The sequence below is a fragment of the Cetorhinus maximus genome, chromosome 19, assembly GCF_964194155.1.
Source record: "Cetorhinus maximus chromosome 19, sCetMax3.hap1.1, whole genome shotgun sequence".
Lineage (NCBI taxonomy): Eukaryota > Metazoa > Chordata > Chondrichthyes > Lamniformes > Cetorhinidae > Cetorhinus > Cetorhinus maximus.
In genome coordinates, this window is record NC_135897.1 from 76314435 (window position 1) to 76341196 (window position 26762).

The 26762-nt window shown below is 43.3% G+C and overlaps 1 protein-coding gene across 1 annotated transcript in view; it reads left to right on the top strand.

The window, feature by feature from the left end:
• The window catches only part of dner (delta/notch-like EGF repeat containing), a 288305-nt gene extending 274880 nt beyond the window's left edge, over window positions 1-13425 (top strand). Inside the window, exons 9-13 of the mRNA XM_078564184.1 lie at window positions 1030-1152; window positions 2742-2855; window positions 8479-8610; window positions 9274-9520; window positions 11110-13425. Coding sequence (XP_078420310.1) covers window positions 1030-1152; window positions 2742-2855; window positions 8479-8610; window positions 9274-9520; window positions 11110-11221 — 728 coding nt within the window. The 3' untranslated portion in view covers window positions 11222-13425. The remainder of the gene's footprint in view (window positions 1-1029; window positions 1153-2741; window positions 2856-8478; window positions 8611-9273; window positions 9521-11109) is intronic.
• The last annotated feature ends 13337 nt before the right edge of the window (window positions 13426-26762 follow it).

Here is a 26762-nt window from a genome sequence, read left to right on the forward strand (position 1 = left end):
AGAGATAGTCAAAGACAGAGGGACATTACCTCCATGTTAAAGCATCCAGGAAGACGTTATATTTGCATCTAGAAAATGAGTAGATTAAAGCACTGATGGTTTGGTAATTGTTCATATCAATTGGATCTTTCTCTACTCACACATTTTTTCTTCTAGAGTTTGCATGGACACTCAAAAACTCACCACCAAAATTCACAGAGCAGAAGATGCCATGGGGTGCATTTTCCACATAGTGTAACCCATTGTGAGAAAAGCTCCTGGTGTAACCTGGGAAGGAAATCTGTTCATTTTCATAAATTCTCTTAAAATTGAGTCATTGCCCAGAGGTGGATTTCCTCTTGTTTGTAAAGTGCTGCTATGTAAATAATGTACACAGAGATAAGTGTAGTGCTTACTGATGTTTTAAATGGGCTTGTTGAACCTTTTTGCATGAAAAAGTTTAGTACTCTCTTCAATGTAGAAGCAATTTGAAGAGGGAGCAACTAGAGTCGGACAATATATGCAGCAAGAAATGCAGCCTTGCCGGCTCCTGAGATCAAATATAACTATTCTTGTCCAGTAAGGTCGAGCATGAATTTATGAGCAGAGGTGAAGCTCTCCAAGAGGCATATTCTCCTCAGTGTATAAAGTTATTGAAAAAATGCTGCACACCATCACAGTGATGCAGGTCAGACTGGGGCAGTATTTTAAAGCAGGCTCAAGTGGAGCATAAATGCCAGCGTGAACTGATTGTACTGAATGGGATGTTTCTATGCTGTATATCCTATGTATGTAATCTAGGCAATCATTATCTTGGATGCTGTTGTTAGGTTGGGGAACCTCAATCCAGTTCCTATATGGTACAAGCTCACAGTACAAAGCTGCCCACAGTTATACTTCAGGCCATGTTTATGTATACTTCGTTCATACATTATTAATGTAGATCAGTTACTGTCTTTTGCCCTCAGGCTCACCTTCAGCTGCAGTCTGAAGCAGTCATTGCCATGAGTGCATGTAACGACTGAAGTATGAAGATATTGTTCTCCACAGGTTACCACGGTCTGTATTGTGAGGAAGAATACAATGAATGTCTTTCGGTACCTTGTCAGAATTCAGGCACCTGCAAAGACTTGGTAAATGGGTATGAATGCCTGTGCCCTCATGATTATGAAGGTAGGTCATGGAAGTCTGTGTCTTTGAGACATATATTTTTGGTCATTGAATAAATTTCTTTAGTTCTGCAGAAGAATATACCTTTAACTCTTTGACTACCTGAAGTGTAAGTTTTCAAAATGCATATACCTTTCTATGTGTACCCATGAAGCAATTTTCCTGGTCACAATGTTCTATCATGAAGAGGCCAAGCAAGTCCCCATGGGGAGGCAAGACTAGAGGGAGAGTTGTTAACCTCCAGACCACTGTTACACATCAGCAGTGAGTTGCAGAACAGCATTTGTTACAAATCTCAGAACAACTCATTTGCCTGTCCTCCCTCCCCCACATCCCCGGCCAAGATATAAAGTGGGAGAAGGAGAATCCACAGAAGTCAGAAAATGCATTACAAGCTGGACCAAAAAAGAAAGAGAAAATGAAATGCATAAATAAAAGAGAATAGTTATGCAAACAGGATCAGGACCTGGAACCTTGGCAATTGTCACTTCCCGTTCTGAGGCCAATCGTGCTCCAATTAGAGGTCAGTTAACTCTGTGGAGGCCAGGGATCAAATTTGGAATCTTGCTATGCTGAATCTATCTTCTATGCTGAATGGTTCAGTTAAACAGTGGATAAACTTATTGAGAGCGGTGAGAGAGGTTGAATATTTAGAGTTACATATACAACTGAAATTAAGCTGCAGTTGAAACTCATTATTTCACACTTTGTCCTGAAAAACCTTTCATTGTAACAAATAGTTCCTTTTCTGATATTAGAGACTCTTAATTTACTTGCTTTATCACAATCATTTTATTACCTTCTGAAACTTGTGCATAGGCCTCAGTCAAGCTCCCTGCAATAAAAAAGTTAGGCCACATGCCTGTCGCAGCTGCTACCCTTCCCTGTCCTCTGCCACCCTTAAGTACAGAATCGTCATCAACGCAAAGCATCCTACTGGAGATGCTGATTATTCTCGAGTCATCCCTGTTAACAATAAATCACAATAATGACACTTTATCACAGTGCTGATTACCCCTTAATCATTGAAATACAATAGGCATTCACTCCTTGTCAAAAGCTAAATCTACCTCGTTTTGTTTGCATCAAAAAGGCAGCATGCCAGCAGTTAGCCGATAATCCACATTGGACTGACACTGCATTCTGCAGCACTGTAGAGTGGCGGGTGGGAATAATTCTGTCTGACTAATCGCACGCAGACAGTCTCAGTCAGGCTATGAAGGACGATGCAAAAAATGGAAGGTGATGTTTAGTAAGGGCAGAGACCTGACATAGCTCACCTACACATCGCCTGACAGCAGACATGCTGAGGGTGGGTAGGGAGAAATAGCCAAAATAGCAACTCTGCCTTCACCTTGGAATTCGCCCCTTAAAACTCTTTGAGTCGCTACCTCACTTTTATCCTTTCATCCTAGTTTATCCCATAAATTTTACCTCATTGACCAAGCTTATGTTAGCTAATATCTCCTTATGTGGCTCAGTGTCAAATTTTGTTTGATAACACTTCAATGAAGCACCTTGGGACATTTGACTACATAAAAGACGGTACATAAATATAAGTTGTTCCGTAATTTTGCTTCATTTATTTCCAGGCAAACACTGTGACCTGTACAAGGACCCCTGTGCCATGATCAGCTGTCAAAATGGAGGCACCTGTACCAGCAAGGAGCTGAATGCCACCTGTCTTTGTGTACCTGGCTTTACAGGCAAGTAGCACAGAACAGTAAAGGAACTAAGACCTTTGAATTCAGACTTCTAATTGTTTTGTGAAGAACCTTCTCAGCCTAAATCTGCCTTAAACTTATCTAAGCAGCTGTTCTCAATGGTATGTCACATGCTGAATAGAAGATAACATATGGCATGGTGCTGTATATTGTAAACGTTTCAGTATCAAATATAGTGGATGCACAGCATGCATGAGGTAGAATAAAACACCTTATCTCAGCTCTGCATGGTACACAGAGTGGGTATAGAAGTATAGAAGAGAAAAGAAAGAGAAGGAAGAAGTGTCTTACAGAAGGAGAGAGAGATTTTAAAAAAGCAATCATAGTCAAATGGCTAGTTAAGAGATGACAGAGAAAGAGGAAACCTGAAAATCTGAAAGACAAAGCAAAAGTGAGAGGAAGACGGAGAGAATGAGGAGTGAGCTGAAGGTAAAGAGATAAATAGTAACAAAAAGATAGAAGTAAAATTATTTTTTGTCCTGAGACATGGTGCAGGTAATCAACTAGTAAGCAGACTTGGGGCAGGACTTTAGTCCCGCAGGCGGGCGTGGGTCTGACCCGATCGGACGTAAAATAACACGTGTAAAATAGTGCTTCTGTGTTCACTATAGAGGCTATAAAAAATATTCTAGTCATAGCTGTAAATCAGCAGGTGAAAGGAAGGGTGGAACTTGGTGAAATTGAAATCACTAGGGAAACGGTACTGAGCAAATTGATGGAGCTGCGGGCTGGCAAGTCTCCGGGTCCCGATGGACTACATCCCAGGGTCTTAAAAGAGGTGGCTAATGAGGTAGTCGATGCGCTGGTGTTAATTTTCCAAAATTCGGTAGATTCTGGATAGGTTCCTTCAGACTGGAAAGTAGCAAATATAACCCCTCTGTTCAAGAAGGGAGAGAGGCAGAAAACAGGGAACTATAGGCCAGTTAGCTTAACGTCTGTCATAGGGAAGTTTTTAGAATTGATCATGAAGGAGGTTATAGCTGGGCACTTAGAAGAGCTCCAGGCAATTGGAAAGGGTCAGCATGGTTTTGTGAAAGAAACATCATATTTAACCAATTTATTGGAGTTTTTTGAAGGAGTAACATGCGCAGTGGATAAAGGGGAGCCTATAGACGTACTGTACTTGGATTTCCAGAAGGCATTTGATAAGGTGCCACATCAAAGGTTATTACGGAAAATAAACGCACATGTGTGTAACATATTAGCATGGATAGAAGATTGGCTGGCTGGCAGAAAGCAGAGAGTATGCGTAAATGGGTCTTTTTCGGATTGGCAGAATGTAATGAGTGGAGTCCCGTAGTGGTCTGTACTGGGGCCTCAACTTTTTACGATTTACATCAAAGACTCAGATGAGGGGAGCCAAGACATGTTAGCTAAATTTGCAGATGACACAAGGAAATGTAGGAAAGTATGTTGTGAAGAGGACATGAGGAGGTTGCAGATGGATATAGATAGGTTAAGTGAGTGGGCAAAGATCTGGCAATTGGAGTTTAATGTGGGAAAATGTGAAGTTGTTCACTTTGGCAGGAAGAACAAAAATGGAGAATGGCTGCATAATTCTGAGGTGCAGAGGGATCTAGGTGTTCTAGTACATGAGTCACAAAAAGTTAGTATGTAGGTACAGCGAGTAATTAAGAAGGCTAATGGAATGCTATCCTTTATTACGAGGGGGATTGAACATAAAAATACGGATATTATGCTTTAGTTATACAGGGCATTGGTGAGACTGCACCTCGAATACTGTGTGCAGTTTTGGTCTCCTTATTTAAGGAAGGATGTAAATGCATTGGAGGCGTTTCAAAGGAGGTTTACTGGATTGATACCTGGAATGGTTGTCTTATCCAAAGGCCGCTTGGCCTTTTCGCCTGCCAGCTAACCATACGGGCAGCGAAAAATTTAATTCAATTGGGACTTTAATGGCCTTAATGGTTCATTTGTTGGTGGGCGGGCTGCTGACTCCCACATGCGCCGGCCGACTGAAATATCGCGTGGGTGCGCGATGATCGCCTATCATTTCACGCTCGTTCGGGTCAGGCGCTGCCCGCCCGGCGAGCTAAAAGTTCTGGCCTTAGGGAAGGAAATCTGCCATTCTTACCTGGTCTGGCCTACACGTGACTCCAGATCCACAGCAACCTGGCTGACTCTTAACTGCCCTCTGAAATGGCTGCAAGCCACTCAGTTCATGGGCAAATAGAGATGGGCAACAAATGCTGGCCTTGTCAGCGACGCTCACACTCCATCAAATAATGAAAAAAATATCCAACACTACGCGAGTTTCAGTGATATACTCAAGAACTAGGAGCAGGAGTAGGCCATTCTGCCCCTCGAACCTGCTCTGCCATTCACTAAGATCATGGCTGATCTGATTGTGGCCTCAATTCTGTGCCTCCAATAAGGCTCGAATCCCTTGCTGATCAAAAATCTACCTAACTCAGCCTTGAATATTTTCAATGAAGCAGCCTCCACTGCTCTCTGGGAAGATAGTTCCACAGACTAATGATTCCCTGATAGAGAGAAAGAAAAATTCTCCTTTTCTCAGTCTTAAATGGGAGACCCCTAATTTTTAAACTGTGCCCCCTGGTTCTAGACGCCTCCACAAGGGGAAACACCCTCTCAGTGTTCACCATTTCAAGTCCCCTCAGGATCTTATATATTTTAATCAGATTACCTCTCATTCTTCTAAAATCCAATGGGTATAGTTATCATAAGATAACTCCTCCATCCCAGGAATCAGTCGAGTGAACATTCTCCGAATTTCTTCTAGTGCAATTATATCCTTTCTTCAGTAAGGAAACCAAAACTTTACAGAGTATTCCAGATGTGATCTCACCAACGCCCTGTACAACTGTGATGTAAATTCCTTTTAAATTCAATTCCCTTTGCAATAAATGCCAAAATTCTATCTGCCTTCCTAATCACCTGCTGCACCTGCACACCAACTTTTTGTGATTCATGTACCAGGACACCCAGATCCCTGTGTACCATAGTGTTCTGCAGTCTCTCTCCATTCATATAATATGCTGCTTTTCTATTCTTCCAGCCAAAGTGAACAAGTTCACATTTTCCCAAAATATACAGCATCTGCCAAAATTTTGCCCACCCTTGTAACCTATCTAAATCTCTCTGTAGACTGTTTATGTCCTCTTAACACCTTATTTTCCTACCCACGTATGTGTCATCAACAAATTTAGCTACCATACATTCAGTACCTTTATCCAAGCCATTGATATAGTTTATAAATAGTTGAGGCCCGAGCCTCTGATCCCTGTGACACATCACTAATAATAGCTTGCCAACCCAAAAATGACCCATTTTCCCTACTCTCTGCTTCATGTTAGCTAACCAATCCCTTCTTCATGCTAATATATTACCCCCTACATCATGAGTTCTTATTTTGGGAAGTAACTTTTGATGTGGCACCTTGTTGAACACCTTTTGGAAATCCAAGTACACCACATCTTTATCCCTTTATCCATGTTGCTTTTTACTTCCTCAAAGAATTCTAATAAATTAGTCAAGCATGATTTCCCTTTCACAAAACCATGTTGACTCTACCTGATTGACTTTTAATTATTCATTCAAATATGGCGGGCAGGCTGCTGATTTTGGCATCTGCCCACCTAGTGTTCCTATGGCGATTAGCTCGGGGGTGGGCAGGAAGGTGGTGGGCTAGCCACCCAACATATCTTACATGCACACCCCCAACCCCTGCCGAAAACCCGCCCGGCGGGGTCCATAAAATCTAGCCTCACGTAAATGCAATAAATGTCTTGTTAAGGTTTTAGAGCAGGATAGCTGTCAGATGACCAAGGTTGCCTTTAGAGTTTGACTCAGGCTTCAGGTAGCGAATGATTTTAACTGATCAATTAATTGGTAGTTTCTTGAGAAGATATGCATGCAGTTGCAGTGTTTAATTTCTAGTCACAGGAATGTTGTTTCAGTTTGTTGTGTTCATGCAATGGCAGTACTGTTATTATCAAATTTTGTGCAGTTAGATTCCTCCTGTGCCCTTTTCAGATGTTCACTGTTCCTTAGAAGTGTTAAAAAGACGCAGTTGGTAAAAGGGGATTTGAAAGCCAATTTTTTTCCTGCAACACAAGATGCGACTCATGGGGCAGGATTTTACATTCATCGGGCGGGTGCACGCCAGACCCGATCGGGCATAAAATCACACGCGGTGACATCGGGCGGGTGTCCTGACGTCATCGCGCAGTCTCACGATCTTTCGGTCAGCAGGCGCATACTAGAGTCGGCAACATGCCCACCGACAATTAAGAGGCTTATTAAGGCCCTTAAGCACGTAATTAATTTGGATTTTTCGCTGCCGGTTCTACCGTTCAGTTGGCGGGTGGGCGAATAGGCCGGGCGGCCTTTGCATTTTTAACGAACCCTCATCCACGGACGAGATGAGGTTTCCAATGGTAAGTAAAAAACGCAATAAAAACTTTTCCACTTCATTTTAAATGTGTCCCCCTTCATGTGACTGAGTCACATGTGGGAACATGTTTATATCGTTTATTAAATCCTTATTTTCCTTTGTCCAAATCGTCAGCTCCCTGAGGCAGTTCTGTGCCGTCAGGGAGCTGTCAGCGCACGCTCCCCCGCGCATGCACAGTCTTCCGCGCTCACCCTCCTCCCGCCCCCACCCCGACAGCGCTGAGCCTTTCGCTGCGCCTTTTACGCTGACTGGCCGTTAATTGGCGAGCCGGCGTGAAATCGTAGTCGGGGCCCGATTGCAGGCAGGGCAGCCTGTTTCGTAGCCGTTCCCGGGCCTACCCACCACACCCTCCCAACGAAGGGAAAATCCTGCCCATTGGCTTCATCCTGTGCAGGCGTCTGTGAATGGTTATACAACCTTAATAGCTATGCCTTATTCTCGTATATTCAGTCCTTACAGTAAAAGAGTATACTGTCATGAAGATGCGTTCGTCAGGAAGCCCCACCTAGGCACATTGCATGTCCCAACGAGGGGAGAAATGCAATATCAGATCAGGCTTACGCCTGACATCTTATTCTATCTTCCTCATTCAGAGGCCGAGCAACCTTACTGCACAATTTCCATCATGTCCCAGTTCTATATTTCAGATGGGGTTTCTAATCATTTACGCAGGCAAAGCACTTCAGTTCCAGTTGTGTAGCAGTGATTTTCAGTCGTTTTATTTCTGATTGACCATCATATTTTAATGCCAGCAGAAAAAAGTGTGAAATCAGTGAAACTAAAATATTGCAGGTTATACAATGGACAGGCATTCTGCTCCACCCGGTAACTAGCCTGGAGACAAGTTCAAAACTTACTCCTTTACTATATCACCATGGTGATTAATTCAGCAGAGAATCCTGGACCGTGGTTTTTGCTTGCAACCAATCAAAACTCTGCCCAAAATACCACCACACCTACAGTCTGTGCGATTGCCCATAGCACAGGATGTTACGGTCCCGCCGAACTGAATGGAGATTTAAATGCCTCGCTGCATCCACCGGGGGGCAGACGCACCGCACGGGGCCATAAATTCCTGGCCATAGTACCTGAGGAGGGGGACATTTTACTTTCCAAAATGTTCTTCCAAATTTAACCATGGCTTCTGTCATTCTTCTGTTTGTGCAGGTGAAATATGTGAGGCTGATTTAAATGAATGCAACAGTGATCCTTGCCATCATGGAGGGACATGCCTGAACCAAGAAAATGGCTACACCTGCCACTGCCCACATGGCTGGGTTGGAATTCACTGCGATGTCCGTAAGCACTTCAGGCTTCTTCAACCTGCCACTTGTGATGCTGTTTAGCCCTTATCAGGAACTACACTGATGGTCCTCTCACTTGCCTGGGGACACATTCATTCCAAATGTCTTTAAAAGCGTTCCATACCAATTATTTAATGGAGGAGGACACTGACTATTAGCATAAGAGTACGGGCTGCACTCTTACCTCAATTAACACAGCAGCAAGGAACGGATGCTGCCTGTGTCTGAGAGCTAGTTTTTTTTCCTGCTGGAAAGAATCACAAGTTCCAGATAGTGTTGAATAGTATTGATTTTTCTAAATCTATAATTCTGACTTTTTTGGCCCCACTTTGAGAAATTTGTCCTCCTGTGATCCACCCAATGAATCCCGAACTACAGGCTACATTGATTTTGAGCTCCAAGAGATTTGGCCAGAGTGGATAATAAGTTATCAAGAAAAGGCAGAATGTGTTGGGGCATTCATAATGTTCTCTTAATTCAAAATCACTAAAGCCTGATAATTCTATTTTTTAGCACTAACATTTCATCTCGCTGTGATATTTTCATTACTGTTCAAATTATTGGATAATTCAAATGTTTTTAATATAATAAACAGTTATTAGGGAACGTCTTGAGGACTGTAGCTTTGCCTTGAATATCTCCATCTGTTTGTGTGTAGACCTGGAATGGAAGTCTGATCGGATGGCAGAGAGTCTCAATAACATGCCCCGTCACTCCCTCTACATTATCATTGGAGCCCTCTGTGTGGCCTTTGTTCTGATGCTGATCATTTTGATTGTGGGGATCTGCCGCATTAGCCGCATCGAGTACCAGGGCTCTTCCAGACCATCTTACGAAGAATTCTACAACTGTAGGAGCATTGACAGTGAATTCAGCAGTGCGATAGCTTCGATCCGACATGCCAGGTATGGGTGTACAACATTATTCATCATTTTGGTAACTTAAAAATATTTTCCAGCGCAAAGAAGCAAAGGAACATAAAAACATAGAAAATGTACGGCACAGAAGGAAGCCGTTTGGCCCATCATGTTTGTGTTGGCCAGTTTCAAGGTATCCAGCCTAATCCCGCTTTCCAGCTCTTGCACTTCTCAGGATCCTAGAATTTATTGTGTATTCTCATTTCTTGTTTGCCTTCCCAAATGTGTTATCTCACACTTCTCCAGATTGGATTCCATTTGCCACTTTTCTGTCCATCTGGCCAATCCATTCATAACTTCTTGCAATCTACAGCTTTCTTCCTCATTATCTGCCACACAACACATTTTTGTATCTCATAGACTCGTAGAGCCACAAACTCATAGACTCATAGACATTTACAGCACGGAAGGAGGCCAATTGGCCCATCGTTTCAGCACTGGTCAACAAAGATCTGACTATACTAATCCTATTTTCCAGCACTTGGCCCATAGCCCTGAAGGCTATGGCAATGCAAGTAAAGATCTAAATACTTCTTAAATGTAACAAGAATTTCTGACCACCCTTTCAGGCAGTGAGTTCCAGACTCCCACCACCCTCTGGGTGAAAAAAATGTCTCCTCAACTCCCCTCTTAGCCTTCTACCCCTTACTTTAAAGCTATGCCCCTTGGTTATTGACCCCTCTACTAATGGAAAAAGTGCCTTCCTATCCACTCTATCTATATCCCTCATAATCTTATACATCTCTATCAAGTCCCCTCTCAGCCTTTGCTGCACCAAGGAAAACATCCCCAGCCTACCCAATCTTTCCTCATAGCTCAGACCCTCCAGCCCAGGCACATCCTTGTAAATCTCCTCTCCACCCTCTCAAGTGCAATCACATCTTTCCTATAATGTGGTGACCAGAACTGCAAGCAGTACCTCCAGTTGTGGCCTAACCAGCATCTGCAAACTTCTTTAACCACACCCCCAACATTTAAGTCTAAATAGACAATGAAAAGTATGGCACCTTATTCTGATGTTGGTGGATCTCCACTGGAAGCAACCTTCCAGTTATAAAAATATTGGTCAATCAATACCCTTTGCTTCCTATCAATGAACCAATTTTGGTTTCAGTTTGATACTTCCCCTTAGATTTCACGGACTCTTATTTTTCTGACCAGTCAACCACGTGGGACCTTGTTAAAAGCCTTGCTAAAATCTATGTAGATTACATCAAATGGGCTACCTTCATCAGCCCTCTTTGTTACCTCCTCAAAAAATGCAATGTTACCAATGATTGCACCACTGTTTGGGGAAATCATAATTGTGGTTCTAGTCTGTCCCAGTGCTATCAATCTCAATATAATGTGCGTAAATTATAGTAAAAACAAATATTTTTCATTTTTACTATAATTTACTTAAATTATGTTGAGATTGATAGCACTGGGACTTTGAATATTTTTCATTTTTAGTGTGGAGTGTTATGACGGCCTTAAGATTTAGCCCTTGAACTCGCAACGATTTCTCTTCTGTACTTGTTCTTATTACAGTATGTGTCCTCACATTCTCTCTCTCTGGCCTCTTTAATTTTTTTAAGGTTTGGCAAGAAGGCCAGGCCAGCAATGTACGATGCAACCCCTGTGGCCTATGAAGATTACAGTCCTGATGATAAACCGCTGGTCACTCTCATTAAAACAAAAGATTTGTAAAGCATAGCTCATCTCTTATGGGTACAAAAAAGGGAAGTATAAGTACAAACACAAACACACACACAAAACACAAACACACACGCTAAATATTTTGAAGACAATGTATTGCTAGAAGATCTAAGAGATTTGCTTTTTGAGCTAAATTGTCATTTTCCAGTAGTTAATCATACGGACCAATTTTATGCAGTATATTTCAATTGAAAAATGTTTGTGTTTCTAAACTACTCGCTATGTTAATGAAATATATTTTCAATGTTGCTGTTGACCTTAAAAGATATCTATCTTATTAGGTTGTGAACTATTTACAGAAACTATAAGAGCTCTAAGCTATAGAACCTGGGTGTTATATTTATGTTTCCTTGTCTCTGTGAAATAATAATGCACCATGGCTTGTAGGAAATTAGACTTGTTTTTGATAGCTCATGTCTTTAGCTCATTTTATTGGGAAAGTGGGTGGCACGGAGACATGCAACACTGTCCTTTCACCTCTGTCACTTGAGAATGAGATCTGCCCAAAATACTGGGATTAATTTCTCCCCTGTGTGAACACTCAAATTGTCCAATTGTTGAAAATACAAGGACTGCCTGCAATTTGTCACAAGGTTGGCAGTCTCATTAGAAAGGCCAGAAGAATGGCCAATTGGGAAACGAAGGTGTTGCAGTGCTCCACCCGATACCAAACAGAAACTGCACCAGATCCAAAAATCGATCCACAAATAGTGGAAAAATGTTCTGTTTCCCGTTTAATCAGCTTTTTGATGGGCACAGCACCTCTTGCTTAACAGTTCCCTACTGATGTAATCAACACCCACTGTAAAGTTATTTTTGAAAAGAAAAGCAAGAAAACAAATATCAGTTCAAATTAATACCATTCTTTGAAACTATTTTATTGTCAAAAGGAGTCGTGATACTGAAATACCCCTTTAAATTATAATTCTCAAAATGAACTAGGATGTGTTGTGCTCAATATTTAAATGTAAAAGTAATTTCTACATGCTATGGTACTTGTTTTAGTGAATATACCTTAAAGAGGGAGCCTCATCATTAATACCTTTTTCAAAAAATCAGTTATGAATATTCGTTATCATTAAATGTTTATTACTGTGGAGATTTTCAAAAAAAGATCTCCCTTAAACAATGGTTCATTAAAGGAAGAATTAACTCATACAAGTTAGAAGACCCTAATGATAATAAAGGAGCTGATTACCTTGCACACTAGTGAAACGGAAGTAATCTGAGTTAATGGCTACCACACTACCGGTATTAATTCAGCTCCTACCATTTTATCAACATCAGCATCTTTTCCCAGACACTTGTCCCGCCCATTAACCAATATGTCGTGGTTGAGCAAAAATAGTCCCCCAAAGATCAACATACACAGACTAGGATAAACAGAAGGATATTAAATGGGCACATTGTGTTACTGGGGAGCTTTTAGTTGGAGTAACTGACAAAGCCATGATCAACCTGCTGCTAACCTGCCAGGAAAGCAGATGTTATCTTTTTCCAAAGTAAACCTTTGTGATATGCGTTACACATTATTTCCATAAATTAGATCTAATTCCATGAATCAGAATTCAAAAGCCCAGAGCACCAGGTACCACAACAACCTAAACGTCTAACTTCCACATTTTGCTCCCTTATTACAAATCAGGTAAATTGCCTGCAGAATAATTTTAATGTTAATGGAAGCTATTATAACTTATTTTTAAAAAAAATACAGGCAAGAATGTTGAGAGACTCGCTCTTTAGATGCCTAGTTTTTAGTAATGCATATTGTAATGACACTTGAAGAGGTCTATGAAATGTGATACTGCTGCGCATTCCTATTAAAGGTGCAATGAAGTTTAAGGAATGATATTGCACTCCTCAAGCAAAATTTTGTTGTTATGTGCAAGTTGAACATTTTAGTATTTGCTTCAGTTGTTACTGCTAGGAACATGATCTTGTACTATCCGTGTGTTTTTTGTCATTTTTTGCTCTTCTGTAACTGGTATCTTTTTTTGTGTGGGGTGGTGGGGAAGGGTTGTCCATCAAAGTTTTGAAATGTAATGTGTGTCTTGGATTTCCAAAGTGCTCATTGGTCAGCCCCTATTTGTGACAGAAGTAGACGATTCAATTTGCTCCATTAAATTCTTGCATTGAAGCTGTGTGTTTAATTAAACAATAAAACTCTTACACAAAACAAAGCATCCTAGTAGCAATGCAAAGGTCTTTGTGGTCTCAGTTCATTGTGTTTTTAATTAATTGGACTGGATGATAAATCTTGCACACTTCCAGCACAAAACCTTATGCAGCTGAAAGCACGTTCTGAGGAATTACACTCACACTCAGCCCATGATTTTTCATCCATCAATTTTAATAGGCAGGGAAATCTGGTCCACGTGGGCATGATGTTCCAATATCCCAGTGGATGCATCTCCATGCAATCAGGGAAATTTATCATCAGATGTTAATTTTTACAGTTTCACTTCTAGAATTAGGCCATATCGATTAGCCTTCTTGATGCTTACAAGGATTCTAATTGAAATTGTGGTTGATCTTAATTGATCCGAACAGGGAGACTGAAACCACTTTAGCTGCAAATCTTGCTCCTGTCAGGGGTCATTTGTACACCCAGCATAAAGTAGCAATTTAAATGGCAGCTGAACCCTTTATGAAATCCTAATTAAAGAGTTTTAAGAACGTACCCAGTTTGTTTGAGGTTGGAGAAAGTGACAGAGATAAATGGCCTAAGTTTAATTTTATGACAGTGTTCCCTTTGAGTGGAATCTTCTGCCCTTAGAATTCTGTGGAATTTTTAGCTGAGCGAGCGGGCGTGCGCTTGACCTGTTCGAGCAAAAAAATGAAGTGCGATATTTTGGTCGGCGGGCGCGCAGGGGAAGTCGGCAGCACGCCTGCCGAGAATGAACAAGCCCATTAAGGACATTAAAGTCCCAACTGAATTAAAAATTTCCGCTGCCCGTCCAACCTTACGGTTGGCAGACAGGCGAATCAGCCAGGCGGCCTTTGGATTTTTTATGAAACCTCATCCACAGGCGGGATGAGGTTTCTAACAGGAATTAAAAATACAATTAAAATGATCAGATCTCATTTATAACATGTCCCTGCTCATGGGACAGAGTCACAAGAGGGGACATGTTTTGAACATTTTTAAATTCTTTATTTGTGTTTTTGAAAATCTTCAGCTCCCTGAGGCAGCTCTGTGCCTTCAGGCAGCTTTCAGTACGCTCGCCCTCCTCCCGCCCCCACCCAGGCAGCGCTCAGCATTGCAGCGCCCGATTCACGCTGGCTGGCCGTTAATTGGCCAGCCAGCGTGAAATCGAGGTCGGGGCCCGATCGCGGGCAGTGGTCGGCTTTGTAACCATCCCCGGGCCCGCCCGCCCAACGAGGTAAAAATCCTGCACTGTAAGTGTGAGTGGGGACCAGTTTCAGCTACTGGGAAGTTCTCAGTGGGCATCCCCAATAATCGTACAAATGAGCACTTAATTATTTAGATTGGCTACCTGTCATTGCAGGGCAGGTATCCTCTGCAGGTGCTGACCCACTCCTGGAGAGATCCTCCGGAGGCGGCAAGATATTGGGTCATATATCCAACACTTCATTCTCAGAAATTCCTGCCCGGTCCCACCTTGGAGCCCACCCCATGGGACCAGGAAGACTCCGTCCTTTTTTCCTGGATTTCTCCCACCAGAGGAAATTGTTCCTTTCTATCCATCCTACAGAATCCTTCTGGCATTTTAAACACCTTGAGCAGATCACATCTCAACCTTATAATCTCAGGGGAACACAGACCAACTTACACTCTGTCCGTCCTTTAAGCCCCAGTACAATTCTGCTAAATCTGTACTGGACCTCTTCTGGGCCAATATATCCTTTCCAAAGGATATATGACACAGAACGAGGCCATTCAGCCCAACCAGTCCATGTTGGCATTTATGCTGCACTCGATCCTTCTCCCATCTTACCACATCTAAACCTAGCTGCTTAACTTCTATTCCCTTCTCCCTTATATGCTTGCCTAACCTCCCTTTCGAGGCATTTACTGTATATTATTCGCTTTAACCACTCCCTTTGATAGCGAATCCTTCCTGATGTTTGGTTCCCATTCTTCCATGTCAATTGTCTGTGAGAACAACTCATCTTGTTCCACTCCTTCGCCTTTTCCCATAGCCCTGCTATTTTCTCTTTTCAGATAATTATTGAATTCCCTTTTGAAAGCCACCATTGTACCTGCTTCTGCCCCATTCTGAGGTAATGCATTCCAAATCTGAATCTTTCACTCGGTAAAAAGTTTTTCTTCATGTAGCCTTTGTTTCTTTTGCCAATCGCCTTAAATTAGTGTCCTCTGGTTCTTGCCCCTTCCAGCGGCTGGTTACAATTTCTCCCGATCTACTCTGTCCAAACCCTTCATGGATTATAAATGCAGCAAAAGACATGGTTACATCAATAAGCTGCTTCCTTCATTGAATTCATGAGCTGGGCACAATGCTCCTGCTTCTAAGCTCAACTACTGCCAACTATGCCATCTTGGTAAGAGCAGCAGGCTTCTTTCTCCCATTGCTGAAGAAATGTCTGTCCCTCCTCTTCCTCCTGACTGTACACGGCAGTAAGTCCAGCGAGATGTCATTAAATCTGAGTGCTTCCCTTGCTCTATGGCCCACCATCCATCTTCCAATGACGGCAGAGCAAGGATTGGGTGGTACGACTGCCACTTCCATTTTAACCCTGCTATCACCCCTTCTGCCAAGCGATGGGAGATAAACTCTCTCCCAGTTAGCCTTTCATAGAGTAGAAATACCAGGTCAGCAATTTCAATTATAACCCTACAGAGCAGCCTTCTGTTATGTAGACAATGAAGATATCATGGGTTGCAGAACAGCTGACTGTTACGGACAGAAGAGAGAGTGAAACTCTACCTGTGTGTATGTAAGCAGAGGTGTTTTTGAATTATTTTTAAACTAGGCTATGGCGTGCTTTCCCAAAGCCTTGGATCATATGATCTAATTTAAAAATAACTTCCATTTTAACCCTGCTATCACCCCTTCTGCCAAGCGATGGGAGATAAACTCTCTCCCAGTTAGCCTTTCATAGAGTAGAAATACCAGGTCAGCAATTTCAATTATAACCCTACAGAGCAGCCTTCTGTTATGTAGACAATGAAGATATCATGGGTTGCAGAACAGCTGACTGTTACGGACAGAAGAGAGAGTGAAACTCTACCTGTGTGTATGTAAGCAGAGGTGTTTTTGAATTATTTTTAAACTAGGCTATGGCGTGCTTTCCCAAAGCCTTGGATCATATGATCTAATTTAAAAATAACTTGAGGCAAACTCATGTTATGATTAACTCAGCAGAAGGTTAGTTTATTCACATTCAAACCCAGGAGTGGGGGGGTGGGTCGGAGTGGGGGGTGGGGGGGGGGTGCGGTGGAATGGGTACAGCGGGGGGTAGTGTTTACAACCTCACACACACACAGACACACACACATATATACGGAAAGGGGGAATAGAAAAGAGGAAGAGTTACAACTATGGGCAACAACAGTAAAAGAACTACAGAAATGAATATTAGTTCCCGTGATTTCCAATGTCCAAGAAGTCAAAGTCCAGTGGGTGTTTCCTTCATGGTTGAGTTCAGTCCGGGTGAGCTCTGAGTTAGAGGCAGCAACATGAAAATCCTTGAAACGAATGACGATGCAGCACGATGGGGTTTCTGTGCTTTGATTGCTTGGCAGGTGACAATCAGAGACTTTTAAAATCAACCAGGCTTCGAGGAGCTGAGAGCAGTGGACAGCTACTTGGTCAGGCCGGGAACTGCTGGAGTTCTTTCCAGTTGGTGTTAAAGCAGCAGTCTGAGCTGTGAGGTGAGGAATGTAATATTAAAATGATCCAACAGGCTAGAAGCATGGGGGTCACATGACGTGGCCCATTAATGAGTTCATTGCAGCCTCGCACACAGTTTCTGTGCTCCTGGCTAAAATCCGTTGTTTCCTTTAGGAGCAAAATGGTGGCTATTAACGCTTCTTCAGGTATAAAGTTTCGATGTCCTGGCTGTGGGAGTCAGTACGTCTGTTAGTCGTCTAGTTTCATGATAATAATGTGGCCTTACAATGGGGTGTGAGATTCAACAAGGATGGAAGTGGAAATCCTTTGTTCTTGTAATCTCTGTTGGCACCTTCCAGAACAAATAAAAACATACAAACGTAGGAATTAGGAGCAGGAGTAGGTCAATCGGCCCCTCGAGCCTACACTGCCATTCAATAAGATCATGGCTGATCTGATTGTAACCTCACCTCCACAAACCTGCCTATCTCCAATAACCTTTCGCCCCCTTGTTTATCAAGAATCTATCTAGCTCTACCCTAAAAACGTTCAAAGAATCTGCTTCCACTGCCTTTTGAGCGAGAGTTCCAAAGACTTACAACCCTCTGAGAGAAAAAGTTTCTCATCTTTGTCTAAATGAACGACCCTGTATTTTTAAACAGTGACCCCTAGTTGTAGATTCTCCCACAAGAGGAAACATCCTCTCCACATCCACCCTGTGTAGACCCCTCAGGATCTTAAAGGTTTCAATCAACGGCCACTCTTGTGAATCATGTGACCAGTAGCAGCCATTTTGTGGCTCAGCAGAAGTTCATTTTAAAATAGCAAAAAAAAATAAAGTTTTGATACTTACAGTTTTGATTTCTTTTCATGTCTCATTGACATAACATCACATACAGCACATTATAACCATAGATAGCATGGAAATAACCCTACCTCACATGGAAATATGTTGTTCACCTAAAATAGTTTCGTGGTTACAAGGAATACTTGTATTCTTATATACTTGTATTGTATTGAATGCGTGGTTATACTCAACTATAATTTTTCCTAATTGTACTGAGACCATGGCTTATTCTGAAATTCCTACAAGAGCCTTCTGCAGCAATTTTAGAATGTGCACAATTTGAAGCAATGGCCTCAGTGATATTTTCCAGAACTACCATATACAGCGCGCCTTCCAGTGTGATTTTAAGAAACTGCACATCTGCCTGTTCCTGTATGGTGTGAGATCATGTATGCACCATATACCCCCCCCTCCACTCCATCCCTCCCTCTACCAGTGATGGTAAACAGTCACGTTCATTTACTTGACCTCAAGGTGTGCAGAGCATGGCCCAATCCACCATTTAAAGCAGCATAAGCATCTCACACTAAAAGTACGAATTCAAATATAATAGACATTGATTTATTTTATAAATATCATCTGACTTACATGAGTGGCCCGTGGTATTTCTAATTTTTCCAACCCTCCACTACAAGACTAAGAAGAAAGTGGCCCACATGCCTGTGTACTATCTGAGATTATTTCATCCTCCCAGTGCAACATTTAATGATAGCATCGTGGTTATGTTACTGGGCTTGTAATCTATGTTCCCTTTAAGCCGCGCACCCATGCAGCAACCAAAATGTTCCCACGCAGGCCATGCATAAGTCAGCCCTTTCAAGTTGCTGTGCAAAAAACTTTAAAGGGCCCACGCAATTAAACAACTTGCCCACAAACTACAAGAAAAATGAGGCACATTGTTAGAGTTCCAGAAGCTTGGGCTAATAATCCAGAGGGTGTGAGTTCAAATGTTCAAGTTGAGAAATTTAAGTTCAATTAAATAAACCTGAACTTAAAACTAGCATTTGTAATGGCGACGATCAAACTACTGGATTGTCATAAAAACCCAACTGGTTTACTAGAATACTTTAAGGGAGGAAGCCTTCTGTGCTTACTTGGCCTGGCCTATATGTGACTCCAGACCCACAGCAATGTGGTTGACTCTTAACAGCCCTTTCAAATGGCCTAGTAAGTCACTCAGTTCTATCAAAAAAGTACCTTCACCATGCAAACTGCATCACCACCACCTTCTAATCTAAAGGACAAGTAGAGATGGACTATAATGCTGGCCATGCCAATGCTGCCTCCATCCCATGAAGGAATAAATAAAATAAAAATAACTTTTATTAGTATTCAAGCTTAGTATCATTAGTATCATGGGCTGCAGCAGTTCAAGAAGGCACCTCACCACCACCTTCTCAAGGGCAACTAGGGATGGGCAGTAAATGCTGGCCCAGCCAGCGAAGCCCACATCCCGTGAATGAATTTTTTTAAAGTGCTGTCGTTGTATTTTAATAAGAAGATGAATGATGATTTGACAGCACAAAGAACCGACCCTGTGGCAGCCAACATTTGATCAAAAATATTAAACTATGTTAATATTTGTAATTCTTAAAAATAAACGTTTCAAATAAAAACAAGCTCTCCACAGTCTATCGTGCTGGGGGTAATTGTGGGTTGTGAAATCAAGTGAGCAATGCCCAGCTCACAGCAGGTTTCATAATAGGAAAATTCCTGCTGTGCTGCCAAATGTATTACTTGACCTAAACAACCCTTTTACTGTCCACTGGCAGCATTCAAGATTACATTGAACAAAGATTTGTGCAACAACCAGCGATTGTACGTTACATCTGCACTGCTACCTGTGTACATTTAGCATTAATATTCATCTCAGAATTCATTGCAATACTTATTTGTTTTGCTTACAAAATTTTCTGGATAATGCAGGCATAGGTCTGAAATTATCTGTTCAAATGGAAATCTGTAGCAATGGTATTTTTCTTTTTAAAAAGATCCAGTTGCCTTTTTGTTCTGTTCCTTTATCTCACGGTCATTGCCCCACTCGATTTTAACAACACTGTTAGCAACAACTAGAAACTTTAGAGTCATAGGGCGGAATTTTCTCTTCAGCCTGCTGGGGCGGGCCCCGCACGCCGACGTGTAAAATGCGTGAAAGAGCCAGGCCCCGACTGTCCCTCCTCTCCCTGCCCGCACGGTAGCGCTGAGCACTACCGGGCACACGTCACGCTGGGTGGGCCTTAATTGGCCCACCCACGTAAAATGGCAGCGCGCAGCTGATAGCGGGCGGTAGTAAAAGGCCTTTCGGCCCATCATGTCCGTGCTAGCCATCTATTCTAATTCTATTCTAATCTCATTTTCCAGAACTTGGCCCGGAGCCCTGTATGCTATGTTTGTTATGTTTCACTAATTTAGTTGGTCATCTTCTGATATATTTTGGCTGGGTGTGCTGATTTCACGTTTAGACAGCAGTATCTCAAAATTCTGCTCATTTCGTTGCTGAGGAACAAAGGACTTAGGAGCAAGGATAGGCCATTCGGCCCTTCGAGCCTGCTCCACCATTCAATAAGATCATGGCTGATCTGGTTGTGGTCTGAACTCCACTTCCTTGCCTGCCTCCCATAACTCTTGACTCCCATGCCTATTAAAAATCTACCTAACTCTGCCTTAAATAAATTCAGCCTCCACTGCTCTCTGGGGATGACAGACTAACGGCCCTCTATGAGAAAAGACTTCTCCTCATATCAGTCTTAAAAGGGAGACCTCTTATCCTTAAACCATGTTCCCTAGATCTAGTTTCCCCCCCACCCCCTCAAGTGGTAACATCCTCCTGGTATCTACCCCATCAGGTCCCCCCAGGATCTTGGGCAGGATTTTTACCCTGTCGGGCGGGCATGGCGGGCAGACCCGGGAGCGGTCGCAAAACTGACCGCTGCCCGCAAATCGGGCCCTGACCACGATTTCACGCTGGCTGGCCAATTAACAGCCAGCTGGCATGAATCGTGCGCTAAACGCTGAGTGCCACCAGAATGGGGGCACGAGGAGGGTGAACATGGACGTTTGTGGATGCACGCGGGTACGCGCACTGAAAGCTCCACTGAAAGCCTCAGGGTGCTAAAGATTTTTAAAAACATAAATAAAGAACTTAAAATGTTAAAAACATGTCCCTTTATGTGACTCTGTCACATGAGCAGGGACATGTTGTAAATAAGATTTCAACATTTTTATTTTATTTTTAATATTGTTAGAAACCTCATCCCGCCTGTGGATGAGGTTTTATAAAAAATCCAAAGGCCGCTTGGCCTTTTTGCTCGTCCTTCAACCGAACAGTTGGACAGGCAGCGAAAAGCCAGATTTGATTAATTGAGGCCTTAATAGCCCTCTTAATTGTCGGCAGGCGCGTTACCACCTCTCGCGTGAGTCCGCCGAGCGAAATATTGCAAGAGTGCACAATGAGGTCGGGATGCTCGCCTGACATCATCACGGACTTTTTTACTCTCGTTCAGGTCGGGTGCACGCCCGCCCGACGAGAGACAAATTCTATCATTTATATATTTCAATAAGATCACCTGTCATTCTCCTAATCTCCAATGGGTAGAGGCCCAACCTAATCAACTTTGCTTCAAAGGATGAGCACTTCATCCCAGGAATGAGTCAAGTGAACCTTCTCTAAACTCCTTCGAATGCAATTATATCTTTCTTTCAAATAAGAAGGACCAAAACTGTACACAGTACTCCAGATGCAGTCTCACCAAGGCCCTGTACAGCTGCAGTAAATCTTCCCTACTTTTATATTCCATTCCCCTTGCAATAAACACCAACATTCCATTTGTATTCCTAATCACTTGCTATACCTGTGTACTAACTTTTTGTGATTCATGTACCAGAACACCCAGATCCCTTTTTACCAGAGTCCTGCAATCTCTTTCCATTTAAATACTATGTTGCTTTTCCATTCTTCCTGCCAAAAGTGGATAAGTAAACATTTTCCCATCTCCATCTGCCATTTTTGTCCATCCCATTAACCTGTCCATATCTCTTTGCAGACTCTATACCTCCTCTTGACAACTTACTTTCCTACCTATCTTGGTGTCATCGGCAAATTTAGCTACCATGCAATTGGTCCCTTCATCAAAATCATTGATGTAGATTATAAATAGTTGAGGCCCAGCACTGATCCCTGTGGCACTCCACTAGTTACAGCCTGAAAAATATCTGCTTATCCCTACTCTCTGCTTCCTGTTAGCTTGAATAGAGGCATTAATTATGGAGCATTTGACTTCTCTGAAAATATTGACTATCTGTCTTATTGAAGAAAATCCAATTTCATGTCTTATAAAAAGATTAATTTCTCATTAAACCTAAACCTAAAGCTGTCTCAAATTATTATAATGCCCTTTTCCTTTAATCAGTACTGCAGCATTGATGAGGAACACTTTGCTTCTTGCCCATGTGGATTCTAAATGATTCACATGTGTCAACAGTATGACTAGGAAATGTGAAAATAAACATATGGGCTCTCTCTAGTCCATACACAACAGCCTAAGGGCAGATATGGGGGCGAGACAACATCCGCAAATCATTTTGGCATCATGTGCATATTCTTCCCCTCTCCTCTCCACATCCCTAATACTCCTTCAGCACTTTAGATAATATTATATCTCTGGAAATGAACCAGCTTCAACTACTGATTTATGGCCAGCCAGAGTTGTAATGAGCTGCCTCTTGATCATTATGTACTGACCTTTGCTCAGAAGAATGCAGGTGCGTACATCAGGTGAGGATAGGGTTGGATTTGACTGTTGCCTGTTGGACTTGGCTCACCTGCTGAGACTTTCTTTTCAGGATCAGTAACATACGGGGCATGGGCATCGCTGGCTAGGTTAGCATTTATTGCCAATCCCTAATTGCCCTTGAGAAGGTGGTGGTGCCATTTCAGATGGCAATTTTAAGAGTCAACCACAATGCTATGGGTCAGGAGTCATAGAGCAGGTAAGGACACCAGACTTCCTTCCTTAAAGGGAATTAGTGAACCAGGTGGGTTTTTATGACATTCGACAATAGTTTCATTGTCATCATTAGACTTTTAATTCCAGATTTTCTTTTTGAATTCCCACCATCTGCTGTGGTGAGATTCAAACACAGGTGCCCAGAGCATTGTCATGGGTCTCTGGATTACTAGTCCAGTGACGATACCAGTACGCCACCACCTACCCTAGTGATTTACCAGAGCCTGCCAGCTCCACCATATGCCAACTCATGGGCCTGAATCTTCCGTTCAGCATGCGGGGGTGGGGCCCGCTCGCCGACACGTAAAATGACGGATGGTGACGTCAGGCGTGCGTCCCAACATCACCACGCGTCATTCAGATCTTGAGTTCGGCAGGCACGCACTGGAGTCGGCTGCGTGCCCACCGAACTGTCAAAGGCCCATTAAGGCCATTTAAATAGCAATTAAAATAACTAACAGGGCTGCCCATCCGACCTTAAGGTTGGTGGGGCAGGCAAAGAGCCCAGGCGGCCTTCACATTTTTCATGGAACCTCATCCACAGGCGGGATGAGGTTTCAAGAAGGATTTTTAAACGTGATAAAAAATGTTATTAAAATTCATTGACATGTCCCAGCTCATGTGACACTGTCACATGAGGGGACATGTCTGAATGTTTTTTCCTTCTTGATTTCAATTTTTCATTACCAGCTTAATCTTCCTAAGGCAGCTTCGTGCCTCAGGGAGATTTCTGCGCTCTTTCACGCATGCGTGCAAAAGAACTCAGGCCCCAATTCTCCTACCTCCCCCTGCCCGCATAGGGAGCGCTCAGCACCTCCGGGTGCGCATCATGCTGGGTGGGCCTTAACTGGCCTGACCACGTAAAATAGAGGCGCGCAGCCAATTGCAGGCGACGATCGGCTGCGCGCCCACCCCTGCCCGGTCCTACTCAGCCCCCCTGACGGGGAGAAAATTCTCCCCATATTTTCTTACCCTATTTTCTTATTATATGAATTTAAGGCATAAAATGTTGTATTCTTCAGGCGTCTTCAGTTTTCCCAATGGGAGAATTTCAGGTTACAGAATCACAGAATCTGTGCAGTGCAGAAGGAAGCTATTCGGCCCATCGAGTCTGCACTGACTCTCTGGAAGAGCATTCTAACTAGTCCCACTCCCCTGCCTTATCCCTGTAACCCTGCATATTCTCTCTTTTCAGATAGCAATCCAATTCCCTTTTGAATACCTCTATTGAACCTTCCTCCACCACCCTTTCAGGGAGTTCATTCCAGACGCCAACCATCCTCTGGGAGAAAAATTAAAGGTTAACCAAAATACAACTCAATACCTGTAACAGTACAGGCAAATATTCCTTCTCAAGCAAGATTCTGTTGAATCCGGGGCACCAGAATTACACTACCCATTTTAGAGACACTTGGGGCAGGATTTTCAATCTGGAGTCAGGAACCCAGTGCCTAGATCATTTCTGAGTCCCAACCCCACTCTGTGGTTTTGATGTCCAAAGGCTCTAATTGGGCTGGAGGTGAATTCAGTGCCCCATTGTCTCCAGAGAGTGAGTCTCAAAGGCAGACCACAGCCATCACTAGGCTTGCTTTTGCCTTGTGGAATGGAGCAGGCAGGAGAGCAGGGGATCAGCAGCCTCATGGTTTGAACAAATGCCCAAACTCTTAATCATCAGCTATTTAATCTGCACTGCTCAAGCGTTGGCAACTGTGCCACTGCATGAGCGCCTCAGTTTGACTTTCCTTTTTTTAGCAAGTTTTTAAATCAGCTGCCACGATCAATAATGGCTCTCCGTTATGTTCCCAACCATACACTAACATGTCCCCGATCATTCGCTCTTCCCGTTCTTACCTTTGAAAATTTGATTCTGCCCCTCTCCAGCCCGTTAACAAGATCCTCAATGAGCCTAACGACTAGTTAATTGGAGGTGTGCGGGTTTCCGGCTCCAGCCCCCACTTTGAACACTGCAGCACATCACTGAGATATCAGAAGACTGACATGCCATCAGGGAGCACTATTTTCAAAACATGCCCACACCCAACCTTGCCCCCCGCCCACCACCATGCAATTGAAAATCAAGCCCCTGTTTTTACTAAGCACGATCATCATTAACAATTTTGTACTCACTAGGGGCATTTGCTGCATATTATACCTTGAAGTATGGTAGCAAAGATTTCAAAGTATCAGCTGGGGCACTTTTTATTGCCTTCACAATCAACAATCAACTGTGCCACAAATATCGCTACTGATGTTCAAAGATTTCAAAATCAGTTTTGGAACTTTTGAACCAGTGTACATTTCACTGATACAGTTTATGTCCAAAAGAATTCTCCAACTAATGGGGCTGTCTTTGAGCTCTACAAAACAGTTGGAATTGTACAGATGATTGCCATATCACAGATATCAGCAGACTCCATGGAATAACATCCTCCAATGAATATCAGTAAGACTCTTCAATCCCTGGCCAAGCTCTCATTTTTTGCTATCATCAGGTGAATGTCAAGTTTGTATGTGTGACAAGCAAGTTAGAAAGAGTTTTGAGAAGCCTTTCAACTGGCATCAATGAAAATATCCAAGGGAAAGTTTTCCTTTGCCTGCCTCAATATTAGAAACCTGAGGCTGAATTTAATCAGTGCGGAAATGGCCCCATTCACAGGGCAGAATTTATTTCCCCCCATTCTCCAGCAGCAGGCTGGGAGGTGAAGAGGGGTGGCGTATAATCAGGTGGGAAGGTGTGCAGAGGCCATCGGCTGCCCAACTCCCTTTGATTAAGTTAGAGGCAGTGAAGGTCAAGGTTGGCCTTCACACTCCCAATTAATGGCCACTTAAGAGCTGCATCCCACCACCCCTGGTATTCTACCAATGGCAGGGGGAGCCATGGTGGGCCCTCCCACTGGCAGGGGCCACACCCACTGGAGAAGCACTCCTGCCGTCCATCTTGACATCCTCCCCTCCCCCACCCACCAGGGCCTACCTGACTGGGCCTGGTGAGCCAGCCCCACTCACCTCTCTTCTGGGCCTCCATCAGTGGTAGTTGTTTTGGAGCCTCCTGCAGTCCCTGCAGTGACCACTGCACAAAGTGGCAGTGCTGGGGCTAAAGAGCTGCTGCCCATCTGATTGGCAGGCAGCTCTTGGAGGCAGGCCCTTCACCTTTTAAAGGAATGGGAACCTTCAGTAGACTGCCTGATTGACTTTTAATCCTGTCAGGGTTCCTGAAAATAGTCATGGAGGGGTTACTACCAGCTGTTCCAGTAGGGGTGGCCCTTGCATCTGGGGTGTCTCGCTGTGAGACACATGGCTGCCTGACCAGGAGGCCCCCTCCCCCATTGAAGCCCTTAATTGGCCACTTCAGGGCCTCAACAGGCCTAGGAGCAGAAAGGCCGAACACGACCTTGCCTGCCACTGGCTTAAATGGTGGTGGGGGGGGCGAAATCTGAAAGATGATGGGCTCTCCATCCCATACCTTCAAATTATATCATATATCAAATCGATCATAAGGTCGCCCCACCTCCCAGCCCGCCCCACGATGGAGAATTAATTCCACTTTTTAAAATTATTCATTCATGGGATGTGGGCGTTGCTGGCTAAGCCAGCATATGTTGCCCATCCCTAATTGTCCATGAGAAGGTGGTGGTGAGCTGCCTTCTTGAACTGCTGCCGTCCATGTGTTGTAGGAACACCCACACTGCTGTTACGAAGGGAGTTCCAGGATTCTGTCCCAGCAACAGTGAAGGAACAACAATATAGTTCCAAGTCAGGGTGATATGTGACTTGGAGGGGAGCTTGCAGGTAGTGGTGCTCCCATGCATCTACTGCCCTTGTCTTTCTAGGTAGTACATGTCGTGGGTTTGGAAGGTGTTGTC